Here is a 26,126-nt window from a genome sequence, read left to right as displayed (position 1 = left end):
GTCAGGTCAGTCTGGAACCTGGGTTCCGGGAAGGGCCAGCTGCAGGGGAAGGGGTGCTTGACTTGGTTCTCTGGGATGACCCCTGGGGACCCCAGAGAGCCTGACCTCATGGATGGCATGACCACACTTGGGACTCTGAGGAGTCAGGGTTGGGTGAGTTTCTGCCGCCTGTGAGCTAATGCAGCTAAACTGCCCACTTGGTGGGAGCACAGACATCCTGGACTGACCCTGTCATGGTTGACCAGCTTCCAGAGGGACCCAGAAGCCGGGGTCTGGGTGCTGCAGGCAGACCCCATTGTAAACCGACACCGACTTCCCATCCTCTAGCCAGGCCAGGCGTGCCATCTCCCCAGGTCCTTCCTCTGGGTCGGCAGATCATTGACCTCCTGTGATGTTCACCTGCCAGAGACACTGGATTCGGGGGCTTCCCCAGGCTGCCACCACCTTGGGTCTAATGCAATGGGGCCCCATGAAAGGCAAGGGGTGCAGAAAGGGGGAATGAGTTGCAGATATGGCCTGATGGGAGAATCCCTATAATGGGGGGGTTGTTAGTGAATGGGGAACCCCGTCATTTCAGTGCAGAAAGTGCTGCGAGGCATTGGAAAGCGGGGTGAGCCTGCTTCTTGGGGAGCCGTGGTACCGAGTGTCTGAGTCAGCAAGCTCATCCTGTATTGGGGGGGCCGGAAGTGCCCCCTCCCCTCAAGATAGCAATTCCCGGGAGGGAGCACTACTGAGAGGAAGGTCCCTTGCCCACAGTCTCAGGACCCTGACTCGGGTGAATGTCCCCATATGTGTATAGTAGGGAGGCCCGTGGCATGGGCCCCGCTCCTCGGTGGGTGCCCGGCAGGCGGCTCCAGCTCAGGAGGTTGGGGGGCCCTACAGCTGCGACTGGCCAGCAGGGCGGGTGGCAAAGGGCCCCACCAGCCACCCCAGTGGGGGACACTGTTGCAGCCCATCCAGAAGCTGCTCCAGCTCCTGCCATGCCTGGTGCACACGCTCATGGCTCGGAAGCAAGTGCTCAGCGGCCAGCTCGGTGCCAGGGCCCCCGGCTGCGGCGGCTGCCACCAGCCCATAGAGCTCACACAGGCTCTGCCGCGCCCGGCCCAGCCGCGCCTGCTGCTCAGCTCCCAGGCCCTGCAGCCCTGCTCCCAGTCCACTGTAGGCCACATGGAGTTGCTGGAGGGCGCCGCGGGCCCGAGATAGGGTGCGGGCATCTGGCTCCTGTGGGGTGAAGGGCACGGATGAGTCAGGGTGATTCAGGCTGCAGCCCCCCATTCCCCTTCATCCATCCCGCCCAAGCCTTGGCTGCTTAGCTGCAATTTCTTTTTTTTTTTTTTTTTTTGAGATTTTTGTTGTTTTGGTTTTGGAAGTCATAGTCACAGTCACAGGCTGACTCCTGGCTCTGTGCTCACTCAAGGATCACTCCTGGTAGAGCTTGGAAGATGATATGAGGTGTCGGGAATCGAACCTGGGTCTGCCATGTGCACCCCACCCCACCTCACTCAGGCCACATAAGATGCTACTTAGTGGTGTTTGGTGATTTTTTTTGGTTTTGGGGGTGTTTTTTGTTTTATTTTGTTTTGGGGCCACACCCAGCAGCACTGAGGGGTTACTCCTGGCTCTGTGCTCAGAATTTGCTCCTGGCAAGCTCAGGGAACCATATGGGATGCTGAGGATCAAACCTGGATTAGCTGCATGCAAGGCAAATGCTTTATCTGCTGTGCTATCTGGCTCCATGGTGGGGTTGTTTCGTTTGTTTTTGGTATTTTAGTTTTTCTTCTGGGGCCTCACCTGGTAGTGCTCAAGCATTACTCCTGGCTCTCTGCATTCAGGGATGACTCAGGGGGCTATTTGAGATGCTAAAGATCAAACCTGGGTCAGCTGCATGCAAGGCAACCACCCTCCCAGCTGTCCTATCGCTCTGGTCCCTCTTAGTGGTCTTGCTTTGTTGTGTTTATGGTTTTTTTTTTTTTTGTTTTTGGGCCACACCCGGTAACGCTCAGGGGTTACTCCTGGCTATGCGCTCAGAAGTCGCTCCTGGCTTGGGGGACCATATGGGACACCGGGGGATCGAACCACGGTCTGTCCAAGGCTAGCGCAGGCAAGGCAGGCACCTTACCTTTAGCGCCACCGCCCGGCCCCGTGTTTATGGTTTTTTTTTGAGGGGGGCACACCCACTGTGCCCAGAGCTCACTCTCAGCTTCTGCTCTCGTGCTGGGATGAAACCCAGGTCTCCCCTGTGCTGCTAAGTGCCTGGTGCACTGTCCCCTCCAGTTCCAAGGTGCCTCTTTGTTTTGGGTTTTGGTGGTTTTCCCTTTTTTTTTTTTGGGGGGGGGGTCACACCTGGCGGTGCTCAGGGGTTACTCCTGGCTGTCTGCTCAGAAATAGCTCCTGGCAGGCACGGGGGACCATATGGGACACCGGGATTCGAACCAACCACCTTAGGTCCTGGATCGGCTGCTTGCAAGGCAAACGCCGCTGTGCTATCTCTCCGGGCCCGGTGGTTTTTCTTTTATGGCCACAGTAGCTGCACTCAGGAATGACTCCTGGCTCTGCGCTCAGAAATCTCTCCTGGCAGGCTCAGGGGACCCAATGGGATGCTGGGGATCGAACCCAGGTCGGCTGTGTGCAAGGCACACTGTTCTATTGCTCCGGCCCCAGGAAGTGCCGCTCTCTTACCTGCCGAAAGGAATCCTCGAGCTGGGCCAGCGCCGCCCGGGCCTGGAACTGGCTCTGCTGAAGGTGGCACAAGGAGTGTTCAAAGGCCCTTTGACGGAAGCCAGGTGCTAAATTGCCCAGACGCACAAAATAACTGCTCTGGTCTGCTGAGAGCACTTGGGGACCTGGTTCAGACGCTGCCAGCTGGGCTGGAAAGGACAATGGGACTTGCTGAATCCGGCCAGTCCGGAGTGACTAGGGTTTGGGGGTCACCCCGCCCACCCTGCCCATCCCATCTCACCTTGCTCCTCAGCGTTCATGGGGTGAAAGATCTCCCCCATATCCTCCAACAGATCCCGGTGTGTGGCGGGGGCCGGGGTGCCCTTGTGGGATAGGACAGTGGCGTCCCCAGCACACACAGCTTCTTGGGGGTCTCCAGCAGCTTGTTGACCTCCTTGGTCAGGGGTCCCACAACAGGTGGGGCCTGGAGACCCTGGGAACCATCCGTGCATGGTGCCCATCAATCCAGTGGATGCGGCCTCTCTAGTGGCCGCAAAGAAGTTCTGGGACGCGTCCAGACTCCCCTGGATAGCCCCTGAGGCCATCTTCATGGCTCCGGTCACCCCTCCACACAATGTGTCCTTGGTACCTGTTGCGATATTCTGGGTCGTGTTCAGGCCTGTCTGCATTGTCCCTTTGGCCATGTTCATGGCCCCTGAGAGCCCTGTGGTCACCGTGTCCTTGGTGCCAGCCAGGACATTCTTGGTTGTGTCCAGGCCTCCCTTCACAGCTCCTTTGGCCACATTCATAGCCCCAGTCACCCCACTACTGACTGTGTCCTTGGTGCCTGTCAAGACATTCCTACTAGTGTCCAGGCCAGTCTGGACTGTGCCCTTGGCCATGTTCATTGCCCCCGAGAACCCTGCAGTCACGGTGTCCTTGGTGCCTGTGGTGATATTCTGCGTCATATTTAGACCCGTCTGCATGGCCCCTTTGGCTGCGTTCACTGCCCCGGTCATTCCACTACTGACTGTGTCCTTGGTGCCCGTCAGAACCGTCTTGGTAGTATCCAGGCCTGTCTGGACAGTGCCCTTGGCCACGTTCATGGCTCCAGAGAACCCTGTGGTCACCGTGTCCTTGGTGCCTGTGAGAACATTCTTGGTGGTGTCCAGGCCAGTCTGGACAGTGCTCTTGGCCATGTTCATGGCCCCTGAGAGCCCGGCAGTCACCGTGTCTTTGGTGCCTGTTGCGATATTCTGAGTTGTGTTCAGACCTGTCTGCATGGCCCCTTTGGCCACCCCCAGGGCTCCGGTCAGCCCAGTGGACACCACATCTTTGGTGCCTGTCAACACAGCTTTTGAGGTATTCAGGCCTGTCTGCACAGTGCCCTGGGCCAGGCTCATGGCCCCCGAGAGTCCTGTGGTCACGGTGTCCTTGGTGCCTGTCAGGACATTCTTGCTAGTGTCCAGGCCAGTCTGAACTGTGCCTTTGGCCATGTTCATGGCCCCAGAGAGCCCAGCAGTCACAGTGTCCTTGGTGCCTGTCGCGATATTCTGTGTCATATTCAAGCCCGTCTGCATCGCCCCTTTAGCTACATTCATGGCCCCAGTCATTCCACTACTGACCGTGTCCTTGGTGCCAGTGAGAACATTTTTGGTGGTGTCCAGACCAGTCTGGACGGTGCCCTTGGCCATGTTCATGGCCCCCGAGAGTCCTGTGGTCACGGTGTCCTTGGTGCCTGTCAGGACATTCTTACTAGTGTCCAGGCCTGTCTGGATGGTGCCCTTGGCCACATTCACAGCCCCCGAGAGCCCGGTGGTCACTGTATCCTTGGTGCCTGTCGCGATATTCTGTGTCATATTCAAGCCCGTCTGCATTGCCCCTTTAGCTACATTCACGGCCCCGGTCATTCCACTACTGACTGTGTCCTTTGTGCCTGTCAGGACAGTCTTGGTGGTGTCCAGGCCTGTTTGCACTGTGCCCTTGGCCACGTTCATGGCCCCTGAGAGCCCGGCGGTCACGGTGTCCTTGGTGCCTGTCACTATATTCTGAGTCGTGTTCAGGCCTGTCTGCATGGCCCCCTTGGCCACGTTCATGGCCCCTGAGAATCCAGTGGTTACAGTGTCCTTGGTGCCTGTCAGCACAGCCTTAGAAGTGTCCAGGCCACCCTGCACTGCACCTTTGGCCACATTCACAGCCCCGGTCACACCACTACTGACTGTGTCCTTGGTGCCTGTGAGAACATTTTTGGTGGTGTCCAGGCCTGTCTGGACCGTGCCCTTGGCTACATTTATGGCCCCGGAGAGTCCAGTGGTCACTGTGTCCTTGGTGCATGTTAGGACATTCTTACTAGTGTCCAGGCCAGTCTGGACAGTGCCCTTAGCCATGTTCACAGCCCCAGAGAGCCCGGCGGTCACGGTGTCCTTGGTGCCTGTCACTATATTCTGAGTCGTGTTCAGGCCTGTCTGCACTGCCCCTTTGGCCACGTTTATGGCCCCTGAGAGTCCAGTAGTCACTGTGTCCTTGGTGCCTGTCAGCACAGCCTTTGAAGTGTCCAGGCCACCCTGCATTGCACCTTTGGCCACATTCACAGCCCCGGTCACACCACTACTGACTGTGTCCTTGGTGCCTGTGAGAACATTTTTGGTGGTGTCCAGGCCTGTCTGGACAGTGCCCTTGGCCACATTCACGGCTCCAGAGAGCCCAGTTGTCACTGTGTCCTTGGTACCTGTCACAATATTCTGGGTCATATTCAGGCCTGTCTGCATCGCCCCTTTGGCCACATTTGCGGCCCCTGAGAGTCCAGTTGTCACTGTGTCCTTGGTGCCTGTCAGCACAGCCTTTGAAGTGTCCAGGCCACCCTGAACAGCACTTTTGGCCACATTCATGGCCCCAGTCACCCCACTACTAACTGTGTCTTTGGTGCCTGTCAGGACAGTCTTGGAGGTGTCCAGGCCTGTCTGCACCGTGCCCTTGGCCACATTCATGGCCCCTGAAAGTCCAGTGGTCACTGTGTTCTTGGTGCCTGTCAGTACAGCCTTAGAAGTGTCCAGCCCACCCTGGACAGCACTTTTGGCCACATTCATGGCCCCAGTCATTCCACTACAAACTGTGTCCTTGGTGCCCGTCAGGACAGTCTTGGAGGTGTCCAGGCCTGTCTGCACCGTGCCTTTGGCCACGTTCATGGCCCCTGAGAGTCCAGTAGCCACGGTGTCTTTGGTGCCTGTCAGGACAGCCTTAGAAGTGTCCAGTCCCGTCTGGACCGTGCCCTTGGCCACATTCATGGCCCCTGAGAGTCCAGTGGTCACTGTGTCTTTGGTGCCTGTCAGTACAGCCTTAGAAGTGTCCAGCCCACCCTGGACAGCACTTTTGGCCACATTCACGGCCCCGGTCATTCCACTACTGACTGTGTCCTTGGTGCCTGTCAGGACAGTCTTGGTGGTGTCCAGGCCTGTCTGGACAGTGCCCTTGGCCACATTTATGGCCCCTGAGAGCCCAGCGGTCACGGTGTCCTTGGTGCCTGTCACTATATTCTGAGTCGTGTTCAGGCCTGTCTGCATCGTCCCTTTGGCCACATTCATGGCCCCCGAGAGTCCAGTAGTTACTGTGTCCTTAGTGCCTGTCAGCACAGCCTTAGAAGTGTCCAGGCCACCCTGCACTGCACCTTTGGCCACATTCACGGCCCCGGTCACCCCGCTACTGACTGTGTCCTTGGTGCCCGTCAGGACGGTCTTGGTGGTATCCAGGCCTGTCTGGATGGTGCCCTTGGCCATGTTCATGGCACCTGAGAAACCAGTGGTCACAGTGTCCTTGGTGCCTGTCAGGACAGTCTTGGTGGTGTCTAGGCCCGTCTGGACTGTGCCTTTGGCCATGTCCACTGCCCCTGTGACCCCGCTGGCCACAGCCCCCTTGGCACCCTCAAAAACAGACTGGGTCATGTCCAGGCCTCCCTGTACCATGCCTTTGGCACTATCTGTCACACTGGTCATCCCAGAAGAGAGTGCATCCTTGGTCTTGGTCACTCCAGAGCTTACCAGGTCCTTGGCCCCAGAGATCATCTGAAGAGAAAGGATGTTGTGATCATGAACAGTGGGGACTCTAGGAAAGTTTCCACCCCTCCATGGGGCCCAAGAGATAGGACAGGGTTAAGGTGCTGATCTTTCATTCCACCACCCCGTTTCTAATCCCCAGCTGCACATGTTCTCCAGTACCACTAGGGGTCGCTCCTGAGTACAGAGTCAGGAATATCCTTTAAAGACACCAGGGGTCGCTCCTGAGTACAGATCCAGTAATATCTCCTAAGCACCACCAGGGGTCTCTACTGAGCACAAAGCCAAAAATAGCCTTTGCTCCACAAGAGGTCATTCCTGAGCACAAAACTGGGAAATCCCCTAAAGACCACCAGGGGTTGCTACTGAGCACAGAGCCAGGAATACCGCTAAGGACCACTAGGGATGGCTACTCAGCACAGAGCCTGTAATATTCCCTAAGGACCACCAGAGGACGCTACTGAGCATAGTCAGGAATACCCCTAAGGGCCACTAGGGGTCGCTCCTGAGTACAGAGCCAGTAACATCTCCTAAGCACCACCAGGGGTTGCTACTAAGCATAGAGCCAGGAATACCGCTAAGGACCACCAGGGGTCGCTCCTCAGCACAGAGCCTGTAATATTCCCTAAAGACCACTAGGGGTCGCTATGAGCATAGTCAGGAATACCCCTAAGGACCACTAGGGGTCGCTCCTAGCTAGAGAGCCAGTAATATCTCTCTTTTTTTTGGGCGGGGGGCACACCCGGTGTTGCTCAGGGGTCACTCCTGGCTGTCTGGTCAGAAATAGCTCCTGGCAGGCACGGGGGACCATATGGGACACCGGGATTCGAACCAACCACCTTTGGTCCTGGATTGGCTGTTTGCAAGGCAAACACCGCTGTGCTATCTCTCCGGGCCCCAGTAATATCTTTTAAGCACCACCAGGGACCGCTATTGAACACAGAGCCAGGAATTGCCCCTGTACACCAAAAGGGCTCTTGAGCAAAAAGCCAGGAATATCCCCTAAACTACCAGGGGTCTCTCCAGAGCACAGAGTGCAGTCTCAGTATGATCCAAAAAGCTGTTAAAAAAGTGGGGGGGTGGGGTGAGCAGAGAGATAGCATGGAGGTAAGGCGTTTGCCTTGCATACAGAAGGATGATGGTTCAAGTCCTGGCATTTCATATAGTCCACCAAGCCTGCCAGGAGCAATTTCTGAGCATAGAGCCAGGAGGAACCCCTGAGCGCTGCTGGGTGAAACCCAAAAACAAACAAACAAACAAACAAACAAAAAAGCATAACTCAGGGGCCAGAGAGATAGCACAGTGGTTGAGGTTTGCCTTGCAAGCAGCCAATCCAGGACAAACGGTAGTTCGAATCTAGGCATCCCATTTGGTTCCCAGAGTCTGCCAGGAGGATTTCTGAGCACCACTGGGTGTGACCCAAAACTAAAAACCAAAAACCAGAAAAAGAATAACTGGGTTGGAGAAATAGGACAAAAATTGGAATTTGCCTTGTATGCAATCAATCCAGGTTTGACCCCCAGACCCCATAGGATTCCGAGCCCCATCAAGAGTGGTCCCTGAGTGCAGAGCCAGGAATCAGCCCTGAGCACAGCTTTGAGTGAGCTCTGAGCATAGAGAATCTTAGTGGGATGCTGGAGATTGAACCTGGGTCTTCCCTGCTGTCCTACGGCTCTAGCCCCACCCCAAGAGTTTGATTTCAGCGGCTTAACCAGGAGCTGGGGGATCCCCCTACAGAGTGTGGCTCTGAGCCTGCAGGTAGATCAGTACTGTGTCCATTTCCTAAATGTGCAGACTGAGGCAGGGGGTGCGGGGGTTGGGGTCCCAGCCTGGAAAATCCCCAGCAGTCTGGGAGCATCTTTTTACTCTCCCAGCCTGGGAAACCCCCAGGGTCAAACAACGCCCCCCCCCCAGATTGGAGACCAGATGTACGAACCCCTCTTACCTTGTCAGAAGGTGGCAGCAGTTGGTCCAGGCCCAGGGATGACTGCTCCTGGCCCGTGGCCCCTGCAGAAACAGGAACGGGTCAGGGGTAAAAGGCGGGGTGTGGGGGGGCGTGTACTGCTAGCAGCTGTCCTAGTCCCCATGGCGCAATAGGCAGGCACAGCCTCAAAGATCAGGAGTGTCCCAGGAGCTGGCAGGCACCCCGGAACATGACATCCAGGGCCCAGGCTTCAGCTCCAGACCCCCCCAACACACACGCACCCCTGAATTTCTGGGGCCCCAGCAGCCTGGGGAAGGTGGGCTGCTCTAGACTGCCCTGTCCACTACTCCATCCCCCGCTGCAGTTGGCAGCCACCCCATGCCAGGTTTGTGGGACAAAAGTCAGCTGCCTGGTGGCGCCCCAGTCTCTCCTGCCCCAGCCACTCTGCGCCCCCTCCACCCACTGCTCCCCCAATATCACATTTATGACTCTGGGGAGTGGAAGGGCACCCCAAAAAGGGGCTGCCACTCATTTTTTTTGGGCTCTGGGGCCACACCCAGCAGTGCTCAGGGAGCATTCCTGGAGGGACTTGGGGGATCCTATGGGATACCAGGGATCAAGCTCGGGTCAGATGCCTGCGAGGCAAACTCTGTCCGCTGTGCTATCACTCTGGCCCCTCTCTTTTTTAAAATTTTTTAAAGTTTTTGTTTTGGGAAACCCATCTGTGCTCAGAAAAGATTCCTGGAGGGTTCCAGGTTTAAATCTAGCGGCTCAGTCAGAATTCGAGACCTATCACGGCTGTCATCTCTCTTGTCCTTCTGACCCCACAGCCCCAATTCTGCAGGCTACCAGAGTTGGGGTGCCAGCGCACTGCAGGGAGGCAGGCTGTTTTCCACTGCAGCTCCCCGCCTTTGAGAGCCATGCCTCAGTTTCCCCCTCTGGCAGGAAAGCAGCTCGCTGGTTTCAGACGACTCATGCAAACAGGTGGGTGCCGAGAAGGAAGAACCCAGAAACGGGGTACACAATCTCACCCCCAGCTCCCCGCAACCCCCAAAAGCTATTCACTCACCCTGAGCCTGGGGCTGGCCAGAGCCCGATCGGGCATCTTTGGGGGTTCCAGCCGCATTGGTGATCAGGTTCCGGGCAGAGCTGAAGCCGGGCAGGGACCCAAAAAAACCACTGAGGCCCTGGAGTGGGTGAGGGGTACGGGGGCACAGAGAAGGAAGGAAGAGGATGCTACATTATCTGGGCCCCGGCCCGGCCAGGCAGGAGTCTTGGGGCTCTGGGCAGATGCCAGGCACCCTGAACTCTGAAGTCTGTGCTGGGCCGGGCCGACATGGCCAGATTTGGGGTGAGGTTTCACTTCTCAGGTGGGCCCCAGACTCAGAGGAGTTTCAGGTGGGCCCCAATCAAGCAGCAGGAAAGAACCTGGCCTTGCTGGGGGGGCCCTCCCCCACCTAGGACCTCCTGCGTCACCTTAGGTGCCAGGGAAAGAGGAGAAGGGTTAGCACCCCCCATGTCGTAGGAAACACTCCTTTTTCTGGGGACCGCTTCTGAGAGAAGGCGGCAGAGCGGGGTGTCCCCCTTACCTTGCCCTTGGATTTGGGGGGGTCCCGGCCTCCTTCGTTCTGAGCAGACATGGTGGCTGTCAGAGCTGCTGGAAAGTGGTGGGGTTGGTGGTGGGTGAAAATGGGGGGGGTTGGCTGTACCCCCTTAGCCCATGTACTGATCCTAGACTCCCCAGGTCACCCTCCTCTGGCTCTGCTCACCTGCGTTTAGGGATCCCCGGAGTGAAGGCCCAACAGCTGGCAGCCGGCTCCACTCGGAATTCTCAGGCCTTATAGGGTCTGGGCGGGAGGCGGCCGGGGCAGGCGGCCAGGCCGGGCAGGGCTGAGGGCGGTCCCATGGCACGGCCTGCCTGGGGCCAAGGCCCAAAACCTTTCCCCTGATCCGCACCCCATCTGCCCACGCCGGTGCCCCCGCCCCGCTGACTGCCTCTTGGGCCAACCTGTGCCCACCCCCACGGGGCACTGCCCCCCCCAACACATTCCAGTCCCTCTTGGCTTCAGTGGCCCACTCCCCAAAAGAGCCTTCCAGCCTCGGGTGGGGGGGGGACACCAGGCCACGGGCCGCCTTCTGCCTCAGTTTCCCTTCCTGGCATTGGGATGTGTCTCCCTTCTGCCAGTGCTGCTTTCTATTTTTAGTTTATTTTTGGCCTACACCCAGCTGTGTTCAGGGGTTCCTCCAGGCTCTGCATTCAGAAATTACTCCTGGCAGTGCTCAGGGGACCCTATGGGATGCCGGGGATCGAACCCAGGTGGGTCACATACAAGGCGCAAGGCAAAGGCCCTCCCCACTGTGCTCTCTCTCTGGCCCCAGTCCTGCTTCCTTTGAACGGGTTTCCCAGCTCCTCCTCTGTGCCCCCGAAAACACCCCCAACAGGCCGTGGGAGTCGCCGAAACGATTTCTCCATCCCTCTGGCAGCCTCAGGCCCTTTGCACAGTCTGTTCCTTCCACTGGCGCAGTGTCCCAGAATCCACTTCCCTCTCCCCTGGTCCCCTCCCGTGTGTCCCCAGAGATGCATACCTGAGTGTCTGTCAGCCCTTAACGGATATTTGGTTAAAGGTGTGTCCTCGTGGGACAGTCCTGAAGCTGAGGACATCCTGCAGCTGTGTGTGTGTTGTGGGGGAGGCTGCCACTCCCCAGGGGTGCTTGCCTGGCACACTGCCAACCTGGATTCCAGCTGCAGCATATTCTGAGCCACTTCCTCCAGTTCTCCCTGAGCACTGAGGCAGGAGTCAGCCCTGAGCACAGCAGGTTATGAACCATAAGTCACACACACATACACACACACATGACACTTTCAGAACTGAAGAGAGGAGGGTTTGGGGGCTTGGTAGTTTGAGGGCTTCAGTCAATCCAGGGAGGCTTCCTGAATAAGGCAGCCCTGGGCAAAGGACTTCCCCTCTCCAAGCCACAAAGTGACAGAGGTGGGGTTCAGCCCAAGATTGGAAGTTGTGTGCACTGGGTGAAGGTGGAGAGGCGTTTCATCCTCCCCCAAAGTTAGTGTCCCCCCCCTTTGCCTGTCCCTGGCTTAGAAGCCAGGGTGGGGGTGAGGAGGTTTTGGCTCCAGGCTCTGGGCCTTTTGCCCCCCTGGGCTGGGCCGTCTCCTTGGAGCCCTTTGTTGTGTTTGCCAAACAGTTAGAGGGAAAGAGAGTGTGTTCCCCAAAGTGGGTTCACCCAGCCAATATGTCCTAAAGGGGAGAGGGAGGAAGGGCAGAGGGGTGGAGCTAGGCATAGTCCCCTCATCTGCAGGCCAGCCAGGGCATCCCTGGGGGGGGGCATAAAGAGAAGACACTGTCCCCAAAGACCCATCAGACCCATCTGCCCCTCCCAGCCCTCTGCCATCTCCATTCTTCTCACACACCAGCCCCTTCCACCTCAGGACCTTTGCTGCTTCTGTCCCCATCCCCTTCTTCCCTCCAATGGCTCATTTTTTGGTTTGTTGGTTTGCTTTGGTTTGGGGGCCACACCCAGCAGTGTTCAAAGGTGCTCTCTGCTCAGGAAACACTACTGACACTGTTTGGGGGACCCTATAGGGTGCTGGGAATTAAATCTGGGCCAGTCACATGCAAGACACGTTCTTCCTGTTGTCCTATGACGATGGCTCCCAGGCCCACATTTTTATTTGTTTTGTTTTGTCTTGTTTTGGAGGCGGCAGTGCTCAGGAGTTCCTCCTGGCTCTGCGCTCAGAAATCGCTCCTGGCAGGTTTGGGGGACCATATGGGATGCCAGAGATCGAACCTGGATTCCTTCCCGGGTCGGCTGCCTGCAAGGCATACACCCTACCGCTGTGCTAACTCTACTACCCTCAAAAATCTACTTTCTTTAAGGGAACAAACAGAAATCAAGCTCCCTCCTGGGACACGGAGGATCATGAAAGATGTAGTCTAGGTGGCTAACTGCGTCAGGAAGTGGTCAGGAACCATGGAGCACCAATTGGGGCTGAGTCCAGGGAAGTTGGAGGTCGCCTGAGTTCACGGCCCTCCCCTCACAAACAAGCAGCTCTGCCTGCTTGGGTCTGTCAACTCCCTTCTGGCCCACAAAGACTAGAACCGCCAGGCAGGAGCCACAGCACAGCGGGAGGGCAACTGGCCTTGTCCTCGGCCAACTCGGCATCAGAATCAGAGGGTCCTAAGCACTGATTGAGTGATCCCTTAGCACAAAGTCAGCCCTGACTCTGGGTGTCATCCGGGTATTGACAAAAATAAAGGGAAAAAGGGAGAGGGGGGGAGGGAGGGAGGGAGGGAGGAAGGAAGGAAGGAAGGAAGGAAGGAAGGAAGGAAGGAAGGAAGGAAGGAAGGAAGGAAGGAAAGAAGGAAAGAGTAGTAGTCCTGCCTCAGTTTCCCAGTCTGGCCAGTGCAGCTGATGAGGGCCTGCTGGTTCCAGGTAAGCGGGTCACCAGCACGACACCCCTTCTGCTTTCCTTCCTTCCTTCCTTCCTTCCTTCCTTCCTTCCTTCCTTCCTTCCTTCCTTCCTTCCTTCCTTCCTTCCTCTCTCTCTCTTTCTTTCTTTCTTTTTTTTTTTTTTTTGGTGGTGATGTTCCCAGCCAACAAGTTAGCCCTGATGGTTTGTTTGTTGGTTTGGTTTTTGGGCCACCACACCTGGTAGCAGTTAGGAGCCACTCCTGGCTCTGTGCTCAGAAATCGCTCCTGGCAGGCTTGGAGGACCATGTGGGATGCTGGAATCGAACCCAGGTCCATCCCAGGTAGGCCACATGCAAGGCAAATGCCCTACCACTGTGCGATTGCTCCAGCCCCTGATTAGTTTGTTTATACTAAAGTGTGAATGACTTCCACCTGAGAGCAGGCAATGCTTCAGACTCTGGCCATGGCCTGGGTGAGCATCACTCCCTTCTTGTGGGGAGCAGACACTCAGGGGGTCCTATGGCTTCTCTTCCCCATCCCTTAGCTGAACCCCACACTGGTGGGAATAGAAACCACGGTCCTTAGGCCAAGACAAGGCACCTTTATTTCGGAGAAAGAAACTCCAAAGGAGCAAAGAGTCGGCCTGGAAGGCCTAGCTGGTTAAAGCAGAGCATGGGGGTGGGATTTAGGGTATGGTGGGGTGGGAGGTCACATCCAGCTGTGCTCAGGGCTTATTCCTGGCTCTGCGCTCAGGAATCACGCCTGGCAGGCTCAGGCGACCCTCTGGGATGCCGAGGGGGATCGAACTTGGTGATGGGGAATTTTCCAGTTCAAAGCAGGCATGAAGCAGAGACTCTTGGGAGACTTTAATGACCAGCTTCTTGGGGGTTGGGTAAAGAACCCCAGGAGTGAGCGGGAGACAGACACTCGCTAGGGGAGGGGTCCCCCACTGGCTGCGGATTCAAGACCCTGCGTGGGCAAGGAAAACGGGCCACAAGCCTTGTCCGCAGTTCTGCAGCTCTTCCACCCGGAGCTGCAGAATCAAGTGGAGGGGTCAGATCCCAGCTGGGGGTCAGAGGTCATCTGGGAGTCAGAGGTCATTAGGGGTCAGAGTTTATTTTGAGTCTCAAAACTCCATCTGGCGGGCAGAGTCCATATGGGGGGGTCAGAGCCCATTTTGGGGCTCATAAGTCCAGTTGGGGGTTTAGATCCATCAGGGGGCCAGAGTCCATCTGGGGTTTAGAGTCCAGTTGGGAGGGTCAGAGTCCATTTGAAGGTGTCAGAGACCATTTTAGGGCTCAGAAGTCCAGTTGGAGGTCAGAGCCCATGTTGAGGGTGTCAGAAATCCAGTTGTGGTCTCAGAGCCCATTTGAGGGCTCAGAAGTCCAACTGGGGGGCCAAGAGCCCATTTGGAAGGGTCAGAGCTCACTAGGATCTCAGAAATTCAGTTGGAGTCTCAGAGCCCATCTAGGGGGGGGGGCTCAGGGTCCATGGGGGGGGCTAGCCCATTTTGGGGCTCATAAGTCCAGTTGGAGGTTCAGAGCCCATCTGGGGAGTTCAGAACCCATGTGTAGGGATCAGAGCCCAACTGGGGTGTCAGAGTCCATTTTGGGGCTCAGAAGTCCAGTTGGGGTCTCAGAGCCATTTTGGGGGTTCCTAAGTCCAGTTGTGGTCTCAGAGCCCATTTGGGGTCTCAGAAGTCCAGTTGGGGGTCTTAGACCCATGGGGGGGCCAAGCCCATCTGGCGCGTCAGAGCCCATCTGGGGGGCTCCAAAGTCCACCCGGGGGGCCCCGACACCCCCGCCCCCGGGGCTCAGAAGTCCAGCTCGGGCATCAGTGTGTGCCGGGGCCGGGGCGGGCTGGGGGGCCGCTGCTCGTCGTCGGGGGGCTCCCCGCGCCTTCCGGCCTCCCAGGCGCGCTGCCGCGCCGGCCAGTCGAGGTGCGCCCAGCGCGGGTCGGGGTGCCCGACCACCTCGTCCACCCGGGCGGCCAGGCCCGGCGGGGTGCCGGGCCGCTCGACCAGGCCGGGCGCGAAGGGGCCGACGAGCCAGGGCAGGGGCGCGGCGCGCAGCACCAGCTCCAGCAGCTCGTCCATGCCGGCCAGCGCGCGCGCCACGCGGCCCCGGCCCTCCGCCACCGCCCCGGCCGGCACGTCCCGCAGGCAGCGCGCCGGCCCGAAGGCGGCGTCCAGGGCGCCCGCGCAGCGCCGCACCTCGGCCGCCCGCTCCTGCGCGCCCGCCGGCAGCCCCCGCACGCTGCGCTCCAGCCCGGCCGCCGCGCCCTGCAGCTCCGCCATCAGCCTCCGCGACAGCGCCAGCGTCTCCAGCTCGGCCTGGCGGGCGGGACGGGTGCGGGGAAGCGCTCGGGCCTCGGCCTCCCTGGCACAGCCCGGGACCCGCTCTGGCAGCTCTGGGCCTCGGTGTCCCCCTCGCACACCCCTGGGACCCGCTCTGGGCCTCAGTGTCCCCCAGGCACCCAGGGAACCTCTCTGGGCCTCAGTTTCCCCTGGCACACCACTGAGACCAACTCTGGGCCTCAATCTCCCCCAAGGCACCCCAGGATCAGCTCTGGGCCTCAGTTTCCCCTTCCACACCCTGAGACCAACTTTGGGCCTCGGTGTCCCCTTGCACACCCCTGGGACCCGCTCTGGGCCTCAATCTCCCCCCAGGCCCTCAGGGAACTACTCTGAGCTTCAGTCTTCCCTTGGGACCAGCTCTGCCTCAGTTTCCCTTTGGACAGTCCTGGGACCAGCTCTGGGCCTTCATCTCCCCCAGGCACTCAGGGAACTGCTTTGGGCCTCAGTTTCCCTCCAGGCACCCAGGAAACTGCTCTGGGCCTCAGTCTTCCCTTCCACACAACTGGGACCAACTCTGCCTCAGTTTCCCCTTGAACACTCCTGGGATCAGCTCCTTGCTTCACTTTCCCCTACAGACGCCTCATGGGACTCCTGATCTGTCTGTTTCCCCAAAGACACTCACTCGGTGGAGCTGCCCCTCTGTCTCAGTTTCCCCCAGCGATGCCCTCCAACCAGCTGGGTTGTGTTGAGAGCGGTTCAGCCCTGGAAACATGTTGTCCCCCCCACCCCCACCAAACATAGTGCAGGCTGACTGACCCCAGCTTCAGGCCCACTCATGTTTTCCTACCTGCATTCGGCTGTGCCCATTCTCAGGGAGACTCTGGCTCCAGTGCTCCCACAGCTCCAGGATCCTCCCAGGCCGGGCAGGAGCACTGGACTCCAATCCACACTGCATGAGGTTGATCTGTGGGGACGGGAGGTGGTCCAACCCTGAGGACTTGGGGAGGGGACCCGGGACACCCCCACCCGGCCTAGTTCCAGCTCCCACGAGAAACTTTTTAAAATTTCATTTCTTTATCTTATTTTTTGTTTGTTTGGCCTTGCTCAGGGATCACTCCTGGCAGGCCTCAGGGAACCCAATAGGATGCAGGGATCAAACCCACGTCCCCATCCATGCTTCTCCCACAGTGCTCTCACCTCTCTCTGAGCTTTTAAGGTTTGCCTGATGCAACTTTCACACACACTCATTCTCTCCTCTGTCCCCCATGACCTATGACCTCTACCTCCCTTCAGCCCACACCCAGTCAGGCCCTTTGCTGGTACCTTGCCCTGGTTCCCACCAATTCAAGTTCTGTTACAAATGGCCACCTCCTCCAGAAAGCCTGCCCTCCTAGCTGGGTGGATTCCTCCTCCGTGTTCCCCAGCAAACAGTTCAGACCCATTGTGACCTTGAATTTTCTACTGAGTGTCCTAGGTGTGTGTTTGGGGGTACAGCACCCCCAGACTCCAGAACATTCTGCTTCTTTCTGGAAGAATCCCAGAAGATGCTCTTCTAGAGAGGCAGAAATTAGCTAGAGTGTGTGTTTATGTTTGGGGTAGTGGGCGGTGTCGGGCTAAGGCGGAAAGAGTAGGCATTTGTGTTTCATGAGAACTGAGAGTGTCACTTGGGAAAGAGAACATTCTAGATGATGGAAAGAGAGAGATTTGATTTAAGTTTTTTGGGCTGTACACTAAGGCAGGAGTTCAAATGTGCTCTGTGTAATTTCTCTCTCTGTCTCTCTCTGTCTCTGTCTCTCTCTGTCTCTCTCTCTCACACACACACAGGACACACACACACACACACTATTGCTCTACCATAACTGGGTCCCAGGTGTTTCTCTGACTCATGGCACTTGTGTTGAGCCTTTCCTGCTGCCGCCCAGTGACCTGGTCAGGCAGCTCCTAGAACAGTGCTCAAAACCCCAGAACTCTCTAGGATGCAGCTTCACAGCTTCAGACCCTGGTTCGATCCCCTGAGGGTCCCCCTGAGCCCACCAAGACTGAGACCTGCCGGTACCCGGGATGAGCCCCAGGGCTCTCACCAACTCCAGGGCCTCCTGCAGTTGGACCAGCGTGTCCTGGGTGTGATGTTTCCGCTGCCTCAGTTTCCCCAGCGAGTGCTCATAGGCCAGGTGGCGGAGCCGCGCCGATAGGGAACCCAGGCGGACAAAATAGCCCCGGCGCTTCCTCTGCTCTTCCAGGGAATCCACCTCGGGACTCTCTGCCTCAGCTGCCAGCGCCTCTGGAGGGCAGGAACAGGGAGGGGGTGTCAGGGTTGGAGCAATAGCACAGCGGGAGGGTGTTTGCCTTTTAGGCGCAGGTTTGGGGATCATATGAAATGCTGGAGATCGAACCTGGGTTCTTCCTGGGTTGTCTGCGTGCAAGGCAAACACCCTACCACTGTGCTATCACTTTGGGCCTCCAGGAGTGATTTTTTTTTTTTTGGCTCTTTGGGTCACACCCGGCACGCTTAGGGGTTACTCCTGGCTCTATGCTCAAAAATCGCTCCTGGATTTTTATGGGGAACCATTTGGACGATCCACCATCCTTTTGCATGCAAGGCAAATACCCTACCTCCATGCTGTCTCTCTGGCCCCCCTCCAGGAGTGATTTCTGAGCACAGGGTCAGGAGTAACTCCTGAGCACTCCTTAGGGGCCCAAATACGAACAAAAAGAGTAATTCCTCAAAAAAAAAAAAAAAAAAGGGAGGGGGTGGAGAGATAGCATGGAGGCAAAGCGTTTGCCTTCCATGCAGAAGGACGGTGGTTCGAATCCGGGCATCCCATATGGTCCCCTGAGCCTGCTAGAAGCGATTTCTGAGCATAGAGCCAGGAGTAACCCCTGAGCACTGCCAGGTGTGACCCAAAAACCAAAAAAAAAAAAAAAGAAAAGAAAGAAAGAAAGAAAGAGTATTCCTGAGAGCAGAACCAGGAGTCACCCCTGAGCATTGCCAGGTGTGCCCCGTCCCCCAAAAAGAGGGAGGAAAAGGGGAACTACTCAAAGTGACCAGCAGGTGGCGACCCAAACAAACGCAGAGTCTGGCCGCGCCCCTTCTTGGCTCCAGCGTGTCTTTCCCGCAGCAGCCACAGGAGGGCGCGCGTGAGTGCTCAGGAGGCGCCTGAAGTTCAACCCAGTTATTTTTCCAAGACCAGTTTCCAGGTCAGGGTTTAGGGGGCAAAGTCGGGTCCCTCAGTGCGGGAGATGAGTCTGGCCCCATTCAAGGCCTTCACTGGGCTCATTTATACTGGATTTTCGAGTACTTGGTGTGTGCAGCTCCAGGAGATGGAATTTCTAGCTCACTGAATTCTGGAGATGTTGCAGAGCCCAATTTGGATGATGTGCTTTGTGACTTCAGGAGAACCCGAGACTTCTCTGATCTCCCTGTCCCCAAATTGTGCCTCACCGAGCTCCTCTTCGGTCATGGGCAGGAAATAGTCCACCAGCTCCTCGGACTTCCCCAACACTACGTCCATGGCGTGGCTCATGGAGCGTTTCAGCTCTACGCTCCAGCGTCGGCTCCTCTGGGCAAGGCCCACCATGCCCGTCACTCCACTGGTTACAGCATCCTTGGCCGATGTCACAACCTGTGGGGACAGTCCCCGGCTCTCCGTTTCCCCCTGCCCTGCACTCAGGGCTTCCTAGTGTGGAGCCTCAGTTTCCCCAGTGCAAGGCAAGCGTGCACTTCACCTACTCATTCACACATCTATGTACAAAGAACAAAAAAACACAAACAAAAAAAATATAACCGCATCTATGCAAGCCTGAGCATAGAGGGGAGGGCTTTTGCCTTGCACACGGCCAACCTGGGTTCGATTCCCCGTCATCTTATAGGGTCTCTGAGCACTGCCAGGAGTAATTCCTGAGTGCAGAGCTAGGAGTCAGCCCTGAACACTGCCAGGTGTGGTCCACTCCCCAAAAAAGAAAGAAAAGAGCTGACTTTGGGCCAGAAGGAGACCATGATATATGAGCATGAAGGAAGCCAAGGTTCTGCGTCGAGTACCACACACTCCTCTGAGCACTTGGCCAGGAGCAGTCTCTGAGCACTGCCAGGGAAAGCCACAATAAAGCAATCAAACGAATAAAAAAGAAAAGCGGGACTGGAGTGATGATACAGTGGGAAGGCTCTTGCACACAAATGATCTGGATTTGATCCCCGGCATCCCGTAGGGTCCCCCAAACATCTCCAAGAGTGATCCCTGAATGCAGAGCCAGGAGTGACCCCTGAGCATTGCCAGGTGTGGCCCCCAAAACAAACAAAAATAAAACCCCAAACAGATGGTCTTGGACCCTGTACTCCCCCATCCCTCAGCACCCCTCCACCCTCCAGGCTGGTACCATCTCTGAGGGCTTTTGTAGAAATGGCAGCTTTTCCTCCAGCTTGTCCAAGCCCCTGCATGCCAGATCATTCATGGTGGCCACTAGTGGAGAGAGAGAGACAGAGAGACGGAGACAGAGACAGAGGAAGAGACACAAATGGAAGAGGTGGGATGCTCTGGGCCACTTTGGGGGGCCTCAGCTGGGCCCCACTTCTGCCCTGCCACCCAAGTGACCAGATCCAACACTCCCAGATTCTCAGAGACTGTGCACAGCAGACACCGGTTGCATTCAGGAAGGGGAGAGGCGAGGATAAGGGGCTCTTGATGGAGGGAAGGGGGTAGTCCTGGAAATGGGCTCAGACCCACGGGAGGAAAGGGTGTGTGTGTGTGAGGAGGCTGCGCTGATGGGCGACACGTATGGGGCTTCCCACCTTCCCACCCGTGGGATGAAGAGGAGACGGGACACCCCAGGGGGAGTGAGATGGTCCAGATAGGACCAGAAGTAGCTGCGCTGGCCCCGGGGGCAGGAGTGAGGGCAGGGGTCAGGCGGGCCACTCACGCTGTGGCTGCAGGTGATCGAGGAGTGGCTGTGCGTGGTCCAGGGCCCTCGAGGAGAGACTCCCCGCACAGTGCTCAGCCAGGCGGCAGGCGCAGCCCAGCAGCGGGTACCGGTCCTTGGCGGCACTGTAGGCGCCAGACACGGCGTTGCAGGTGCTGCTGACCAGGGGAAGTGCAGCCACTCGCTGCATTGCATTCTAGGGGTGGAGAGGTTGGAAGACCGCTGGGAAGTCTGGGGAGCTGGGCTGGCTCGACCCCCAAAGACTCATCCCAGGGGGTGCTGCTTGAGTGCTCTGGGCCTTTCTGGGGTGTGTGGGGATCTGGCAGGAAAGGACAGAGTTTCTGGAATTGTACGTAATGATTTATGTCGAGTATGGACGCTGCGATGGACATTATTATTGTTGTCACTATTATTTGGTGTTTTGGCCGCATCTGGTGGTGCTCAGGGCTGACTCCTGGCTCTGTGCTCAGGAATCACTCCTGGTGGTGCTTGGGGCACGATCTGGGATGCTAAGAGTTGAACCTATGGGGCCAGAGTGATAGAACAGCGGTAGGACATTTGCCTTGCAAGCAGTCGATCCAGGAGGGACAGTGGTTCGAATCCCAGCATCCCATATGATCCCCCGAGCCTGCCAGGAGTGATTTCTGAGGACAAAGCCAGGAGTAACCCCTGAGCGCCGCTGGGTGTGACTGCCCCCCCAAAAAAAGAATCGAACCTAGGTGAGCCACATGCAAGGGAAGCGCCTTCCCCAGTCCAACACAATTTTATTATTATTGTTGTTGTTGCTGTTATTAACAGGGACATGATGGTGGTTACAATGGTGATGAAGATGCAGGTGAAATGGGGTAGACTTACCCCAGGTGAATTCTGGGGGCTGGAGGTTCTGTGGGAATCTGCCCCTCTCTGGGCCTCCCCAGAAACGGAAACAGGAAGAAGGGGCCAGACACCCTCCCCACTCCCCTGCACTCTTGTGACCCCAAACGTCCTCCCCGTCTTCTGTGCCCAGGCTGGGGAGCTCCTTACCTGCTGGTCTTCCCACACACTGGGACTGGGGGTCTGAGCTGACGGGTTTTTAGACATTCTGGCTTCCCCCTGGTGTGCAAGAACACATGAGCAGGGCAGAAGGAAGGGGCTATATGCTACCACACCTGGGCTCTCACTTAAGTCTCGGGGTTTGTCTGGGTGTGTCTTGCAGCAGCTATGAAAACGTCCTTTATTTCCCCCACTTCTTGGGGTCTCAGCTCCCTCACGGACCTGCAGAACTCCCCATTGGGAAGCTATGACAGGGCAAGGCTCATGCATGCATGGGTTGCTATAAAGAAACTGTAGGTGAGGGTTGGAGAGATGGCATAAAGGTAAGGTGTTTGTCTTGCATGCAGAAAGACAGTGGTTCGAATCCCGGCATCCCATATGATCTCCCGAGCCTACCAGGAGCGATTCCTGAGTGTAGAGCCAGGAGGAACCCCTGAGTGGTGCTGGGTGTGACCGCCAACCCCCCAAAAAGAATCTGTAAGTGGGGTTCCAGGTGTGAGCCACAGTAATAACAGTGGGGAGAATGAGGACTGAGGGGGAATGTTTTCTACTGACCTTTACCTGCTGCGTGACTTTGGGCTGATGTCTTCACCTCTCTGGGATGTTTTCCCACCTCTGCCAAGTCGTAAGGTCTCAGGTGGTGACCCCCAGTAGCGGGGTGGAGGAAGCTTCAGAACCTATACAGAGCCAACCTGTCTTTTTGTTTTTGTTTTTGTTTTTGTTTTTGGTTTTGGTTTTGGTTTTTGGGTCACACCCGGCAGCGCTCAGGGGTTACTCCTGGCTCTATGCTCAGAAATTGGCCCTGGCAGGTACGGGGGACCATATGGGATGCCGGGATTTGAACCACCGTCCTTCTGCATGAAAGGCAAACACCCTACCTCCATGCTATCTCTCCGGCCCCCCAACCTGTCTTTTTTATTTTTTATCTTTATAAATTTTTTTGGGGGGGCACACCCTGCAGCGCTCAGGGTGACTCCTGGCAGGTTCAAGAAAATATATGGTATGCCCGGGATCAAACCAGGGTCAGCCCCGTGCAAGGCAAATGCCCTCCCCGCTGTGCTATGGCTCCAGCCCCAATTTCATTTTTTGGATAGACAGGGAAACTGAGGCAGCCAGCAGGAGCCTCTATGCTGGAAGCCAAGGTCAGTGAGCTGAGGAGTCAGAGCAGGAGGGTGCACGGGGCGGGCTGGACTCTCCCCCTCCTGCTGTCCCGCCCCTGTCTCTACCCCTGGGCGCCTGCACAACCCTGGGCTCTGCCCAACAAGGTCCTGGGGTCCAGCCAAGTGGGCCAAAGGTGTGGGCCACCTGCTCGGCTCCGTCTCGTCTGGCTCCTCTGCGCCCCTCCCCGGGTTGCTCCAGCTTCATCCCACCCACCCATGGGGGTACCGCGGGTTTGCGGGGACCACACACTCACCGGGCGCCGCGACCGCCTGAGCCCCCAACCACACAGCCCAGGACCCCGACTCCAAACTCTGACGCCGGACTCCACCCCCAGCCTTGCTCCACCCGCCTTATAGCGGCTCGGGGCGCGGCCTCTGGGGATCGGCCAATGAGAAACGACCTCCAGGAGGCGTGGTGCAAGGGGGCGTGGCATCAGAGAGACCAGCCAATGAGGAGTGACCTCCCCGAGGAGTGGTCCAGAGGGGCGTGGCTTTAGGCCCCGTCCTCGCAACGCTCTTCCGTTGCCATAGTAACCAGATGATGCTTCAGCCTCTGTGCCGGCCAAGTTCTGCCACTTGTCACCTTCCTGCGCGGTCACAGCTGCCACCGCCTGGGCCAGTGACCTTGGACAGAACCTCAAGGCCTTTTTTTTTTTTTTTCCTTTTTAATTATTCGGTTGTTAAAAGTCTTTCCTTGTGGGACCAGAGGTATAGGACAGAGGGTAGAGGGTTTGCCTTGTATGTGGCTGTCCCGGTTGGATCCCCAGAATTCTGTAGGGGACCCCCGAGCACTACCAGGAGTGATTTCTGAATGCAGAGCCAAGAGTTAGCCCTGAGGGCCGGACAGATAGCGCAGCGGAAAGGCGTTTCCTTGCAAGCCTTGCAAGTGGCCAACCCAAAACCGATGGTGGTTCAAATCCCGGCATTCCACATGGTCCTCTGAGTCTGCCAGAGTAACCCCCGAGTTTTGAGCCCAGAGCCAGAGTAACCCCCGAGTGTCGCCAAGTGTGACCCAAAAACAAACAAAAAAAAAACAAAAAAAGAAAAAGTTAGCCCTGAGCACTGCCAGCTGTGGCCCCAAAACAAAGTTCAGAGAGTCTTGCTTTGCACATGGCCAGCCCGAGTTTGATCCGCACCAGCACGTATGTTCCCCTAAGAGTGGACAGAACCAGAACGAAGCCCTGAGCAGGGTGGGGTGTGGACCCAGATAATAAGTAACAATAATAACAATAATAATTATTATACATAAAGGGGCCAGAGAGATAGCATGGAGGTAGGGCATTTGCCTTGCATGGAGAAGGATGGTGGTTCGAAAACCGGCATCCCATAGGGTCCCCCGCACCTGCCAGGAGTGATTTCTGAGTGTAGAGCCAGGAGTAACCCCTGAGTGCTGCCGGTGTGACCCAAAAACAAAACAAACAAACAAACAAAAAACAGCAAAAACATAATAATTACTTATTTAAACATATTATTATACATACGTAAATAAGTTCTGATGTTTCAGGCAACTAAGAACTAGGTGGGTTAATTGACCCCCCTTTACACAAAAGCACATTGAGGTCCCAAGAGCTTAACACAATGCACTGCCTCTCAGAGAAATTTGGGGAGCTCGTTCATACCCAGCGCTGCCCACTTCCAAAGTTTAACTTTCCTCATCAGTCTAACAAGGCTGCAACACTTGGGGTGTGGTGGAGAGAATTATCCCCATGGTCCCCAAAATCTCACTCCAGGACCCCTGGGACTCAGTTCTGCCCAGTATGGTGTTGCTGGGGTGATGGTCTCAGACTCTAGGTGTCGGAGAACTGAGCCCTTTGTGGGGTTCATTTAGTCCTGTCCAACTGGTAGCTGCCCCCCTAGATTAGCTTTGGACAGTAAAGCAAATTGTTTGGAGACCTGAAACATTTGGTTGCATTTCAACCTTTCCAGGAACACAAGCCCTGACGGACACCCAGCTGTAAAAGCTACTTCAGGGCAATTTCTGGGTTTATTTTCAGTTAAGTCATCAAGATAAAGGTTGAGGGGTGGGTGAATGAACTTCCAATTAGAATGCTCCAATTAGGGACTGGAGCGGTGGTGTAAGTGGTTAGGCATCTTTTTTTTTTTTTTTTTTTTTTTTTGGTTTTTGGGCCACACCCGGCGATGCTCAGGGGTTACTTCTGGCTGTCTGCTCAGAAATAGCTCCTGGCAGGCACAGGGGACCATATGGGACACTGGGATTCGAACCAACCACCTTTGGTCCTGGATCGGCTGCTTGCAAGGCAAACACCGCTGTGCTATATCTCCAGGCCCGGTTAGGCATCTTTTGTGTGTGTGTGTGTGTTTTGGGTCACACCCGGCAGTGCTCAGGGGTTACTCCTGGCTCCATGCTCAGAAATTGCTTCTAGCAGGCCTGGGGGACCATATGGGATACCGGGATTCGAACCGATGACCTTCTGCATGAAAGGCAAACGCTTTACCTCCATGCTATCTCTCCAGCCCCAGTTAGGCGTCTTTGTGCCTTGCCCCAGCGAGTCGCAAGTTCGATTCCCCCTGATGTCCCATATGGTCCCTCCAAGCCAGGAGCAATATCTGAGCTCAGATCTCGGGAGTAAACCCCTGAGCATCACCGAGTGTGGCTCAAAATATAAATAAATAGGGGCCGGGCGGTGGCGCAAGAGGTAAGGTGCCTGCCTTGCCTGCGCTAGCCTTGGATGGACCCTGGTTCGATCCCCCGGTGTCCCATATGGTCCCCCAAGCCAGGAGCAACTTCTGAGCGCATAGCCAGGAGTAACCCCTGAGCGTCAACGGGTGTGGCCCAAAAAATATATAAATAAATAAATAAATAATATTTGGGGCTTGAGAGAGATCACAGTGATGTCCTGGCATCCCTTATGGTCCCCCATGCCTCCAGGGGCTATTTCAGAGCAGGTAACCAGGAGTAAACCCTGAGCACCACTGGGTGTAGCCCAAAAACCAAAAAAAAAAAAAAAAAAAAAAAAAAAAGCTCCAATTGTGGGGGGGCCAGAGAGATAACATGGAGGTAGGACATTTGCCTTGTATGCAGAAGGACGGTGGTTCGAACCCTGGCATCCTATATGATCCTTCAAGCCTGCCAGGAGCGATTTCTAAGTGTAGAGCCAGGAGTAACCCCTGAGCACTGCCAGGTGTGGCCCAAAAACCAAAAACAAAAACAAAAACAAAAAAAAAAAAGAAAAAGAAAAGAAAAAGTTTAGGGGCCGGAGAGATAGAGTGGAGGTAGAGCATGCAGAAGGACGGTGGTCTGAACCCCGGCATCCCATATGAGCCTGCCAGGAGCGATTTCTGAGTGTAGAGCCAGGAGTAACCCCTGAGCACTGCCGAATGTGACTCACAAACAAACAAACAAAACAAAACAGAATGCTGGGCCCGGAGAGATAGCACAGCGGCGTTTGCCTTGCAAGCAGCCAATCCAGGACCAAAGGTGGTTGGTTCAAATCCCGGTGTCCCATATGGTCCCCCATGCCTGCCAGGAGCTATTTCTGAGCAGACAGCCAGGAGTAACCCCTGAGCACCGCCAGGTGTGACCCAAAAACCAAAAAAAAAAAAAAAAAACAGAATGCTTCAGTTGTCATCAATTTATAAATTTACCTCCTGTATCTGCAGGGATGGGGACACCTCTTTCCTCTTTCATCCTGGAGAGGAAGGGA

The 26,126-nt window shown here is 56.3% G+C and overlaps 2 protein-coding genes across 2 annotated transcripts; both read right to left on the bottom strand.

Annotated features, from left to right (window-relative positions):
• Positions 1–873: 873 nt before the first annotated feature.
• Positions 874–10,425, bottom strand: PLIN4 (perilipin 4). The gene is made up of 8 exons (XM_049789302.1): positions 10,401–10,425; positions 10,221–10,285; positions 9,701–9,818; positions 8,689–8,714; positions 5,387–6,731; positions 2,960–5,089; positions 2,680–2,867; positions 874–1,221 (listed from the first exon to the last, which is right to left on the bottom strand). The coding sequence occupies exons 2-8, from the start codon at positions 10,269–10,271 to the stop codon at positions 877–879; spliced, it is 4,203 nt and encodes a 1,400-aa protein (XP_049645259.1). The 5' UTR covers positions 10,272–10,285; positions 10,401–10,425; the 3' UTR covers positions 874–876.
• Positions 10,426–14,860: 4,435 nt separating this feature from the next.
• PLIN5 (perilipin 5) lies at positions 14,861–20,461 on the bottom strand. Its single transcript, XM_049789308.1, has 6 exons — positions 20,270–20,461; positions 19,730–19,812; positions 18,798–18,978; positions 17,437–17,636; positions 16,203–16,319; positions 14,861–15,391 (listed from the first exon to the last, which is right to left on the bottom strand). The coding sequence occupies exons 1-6, from the start codon at positions 20,457–20,459 to the stop codon at positions 14,873–14,875; spliced, it is 1,290 nt and encodes a 429-aa protein (XP_049645265.1). The 5' UTR covers positions 20,460–20,461; the 3' UTR covers positions 14,861–14,872.
• Between the last annotated feature and the right edge of the window lie 5,665 nt (positions 20,462–26,126).

This window comes from Suncus etruscus, chromosome 15 (genome assembly GCF_024139225.1).
Source record: "Suncus etruscus isolate mSunEtr1 chromosome 15, mSunEtr1.pri.cur, whole genome shotgun sequence".
Taxonomy (NCBI): Eukaryota; Metazoa; Chordata; class Mammalia; order Eulipotyphla; family Soricidae; genus Suncus; species Suncus etruscus.
The sequence above is the reverse complement of the archived record's forward strand: the minus strand, read 5'-3'. Positions and strand labels throughout refer to the sequence as shown.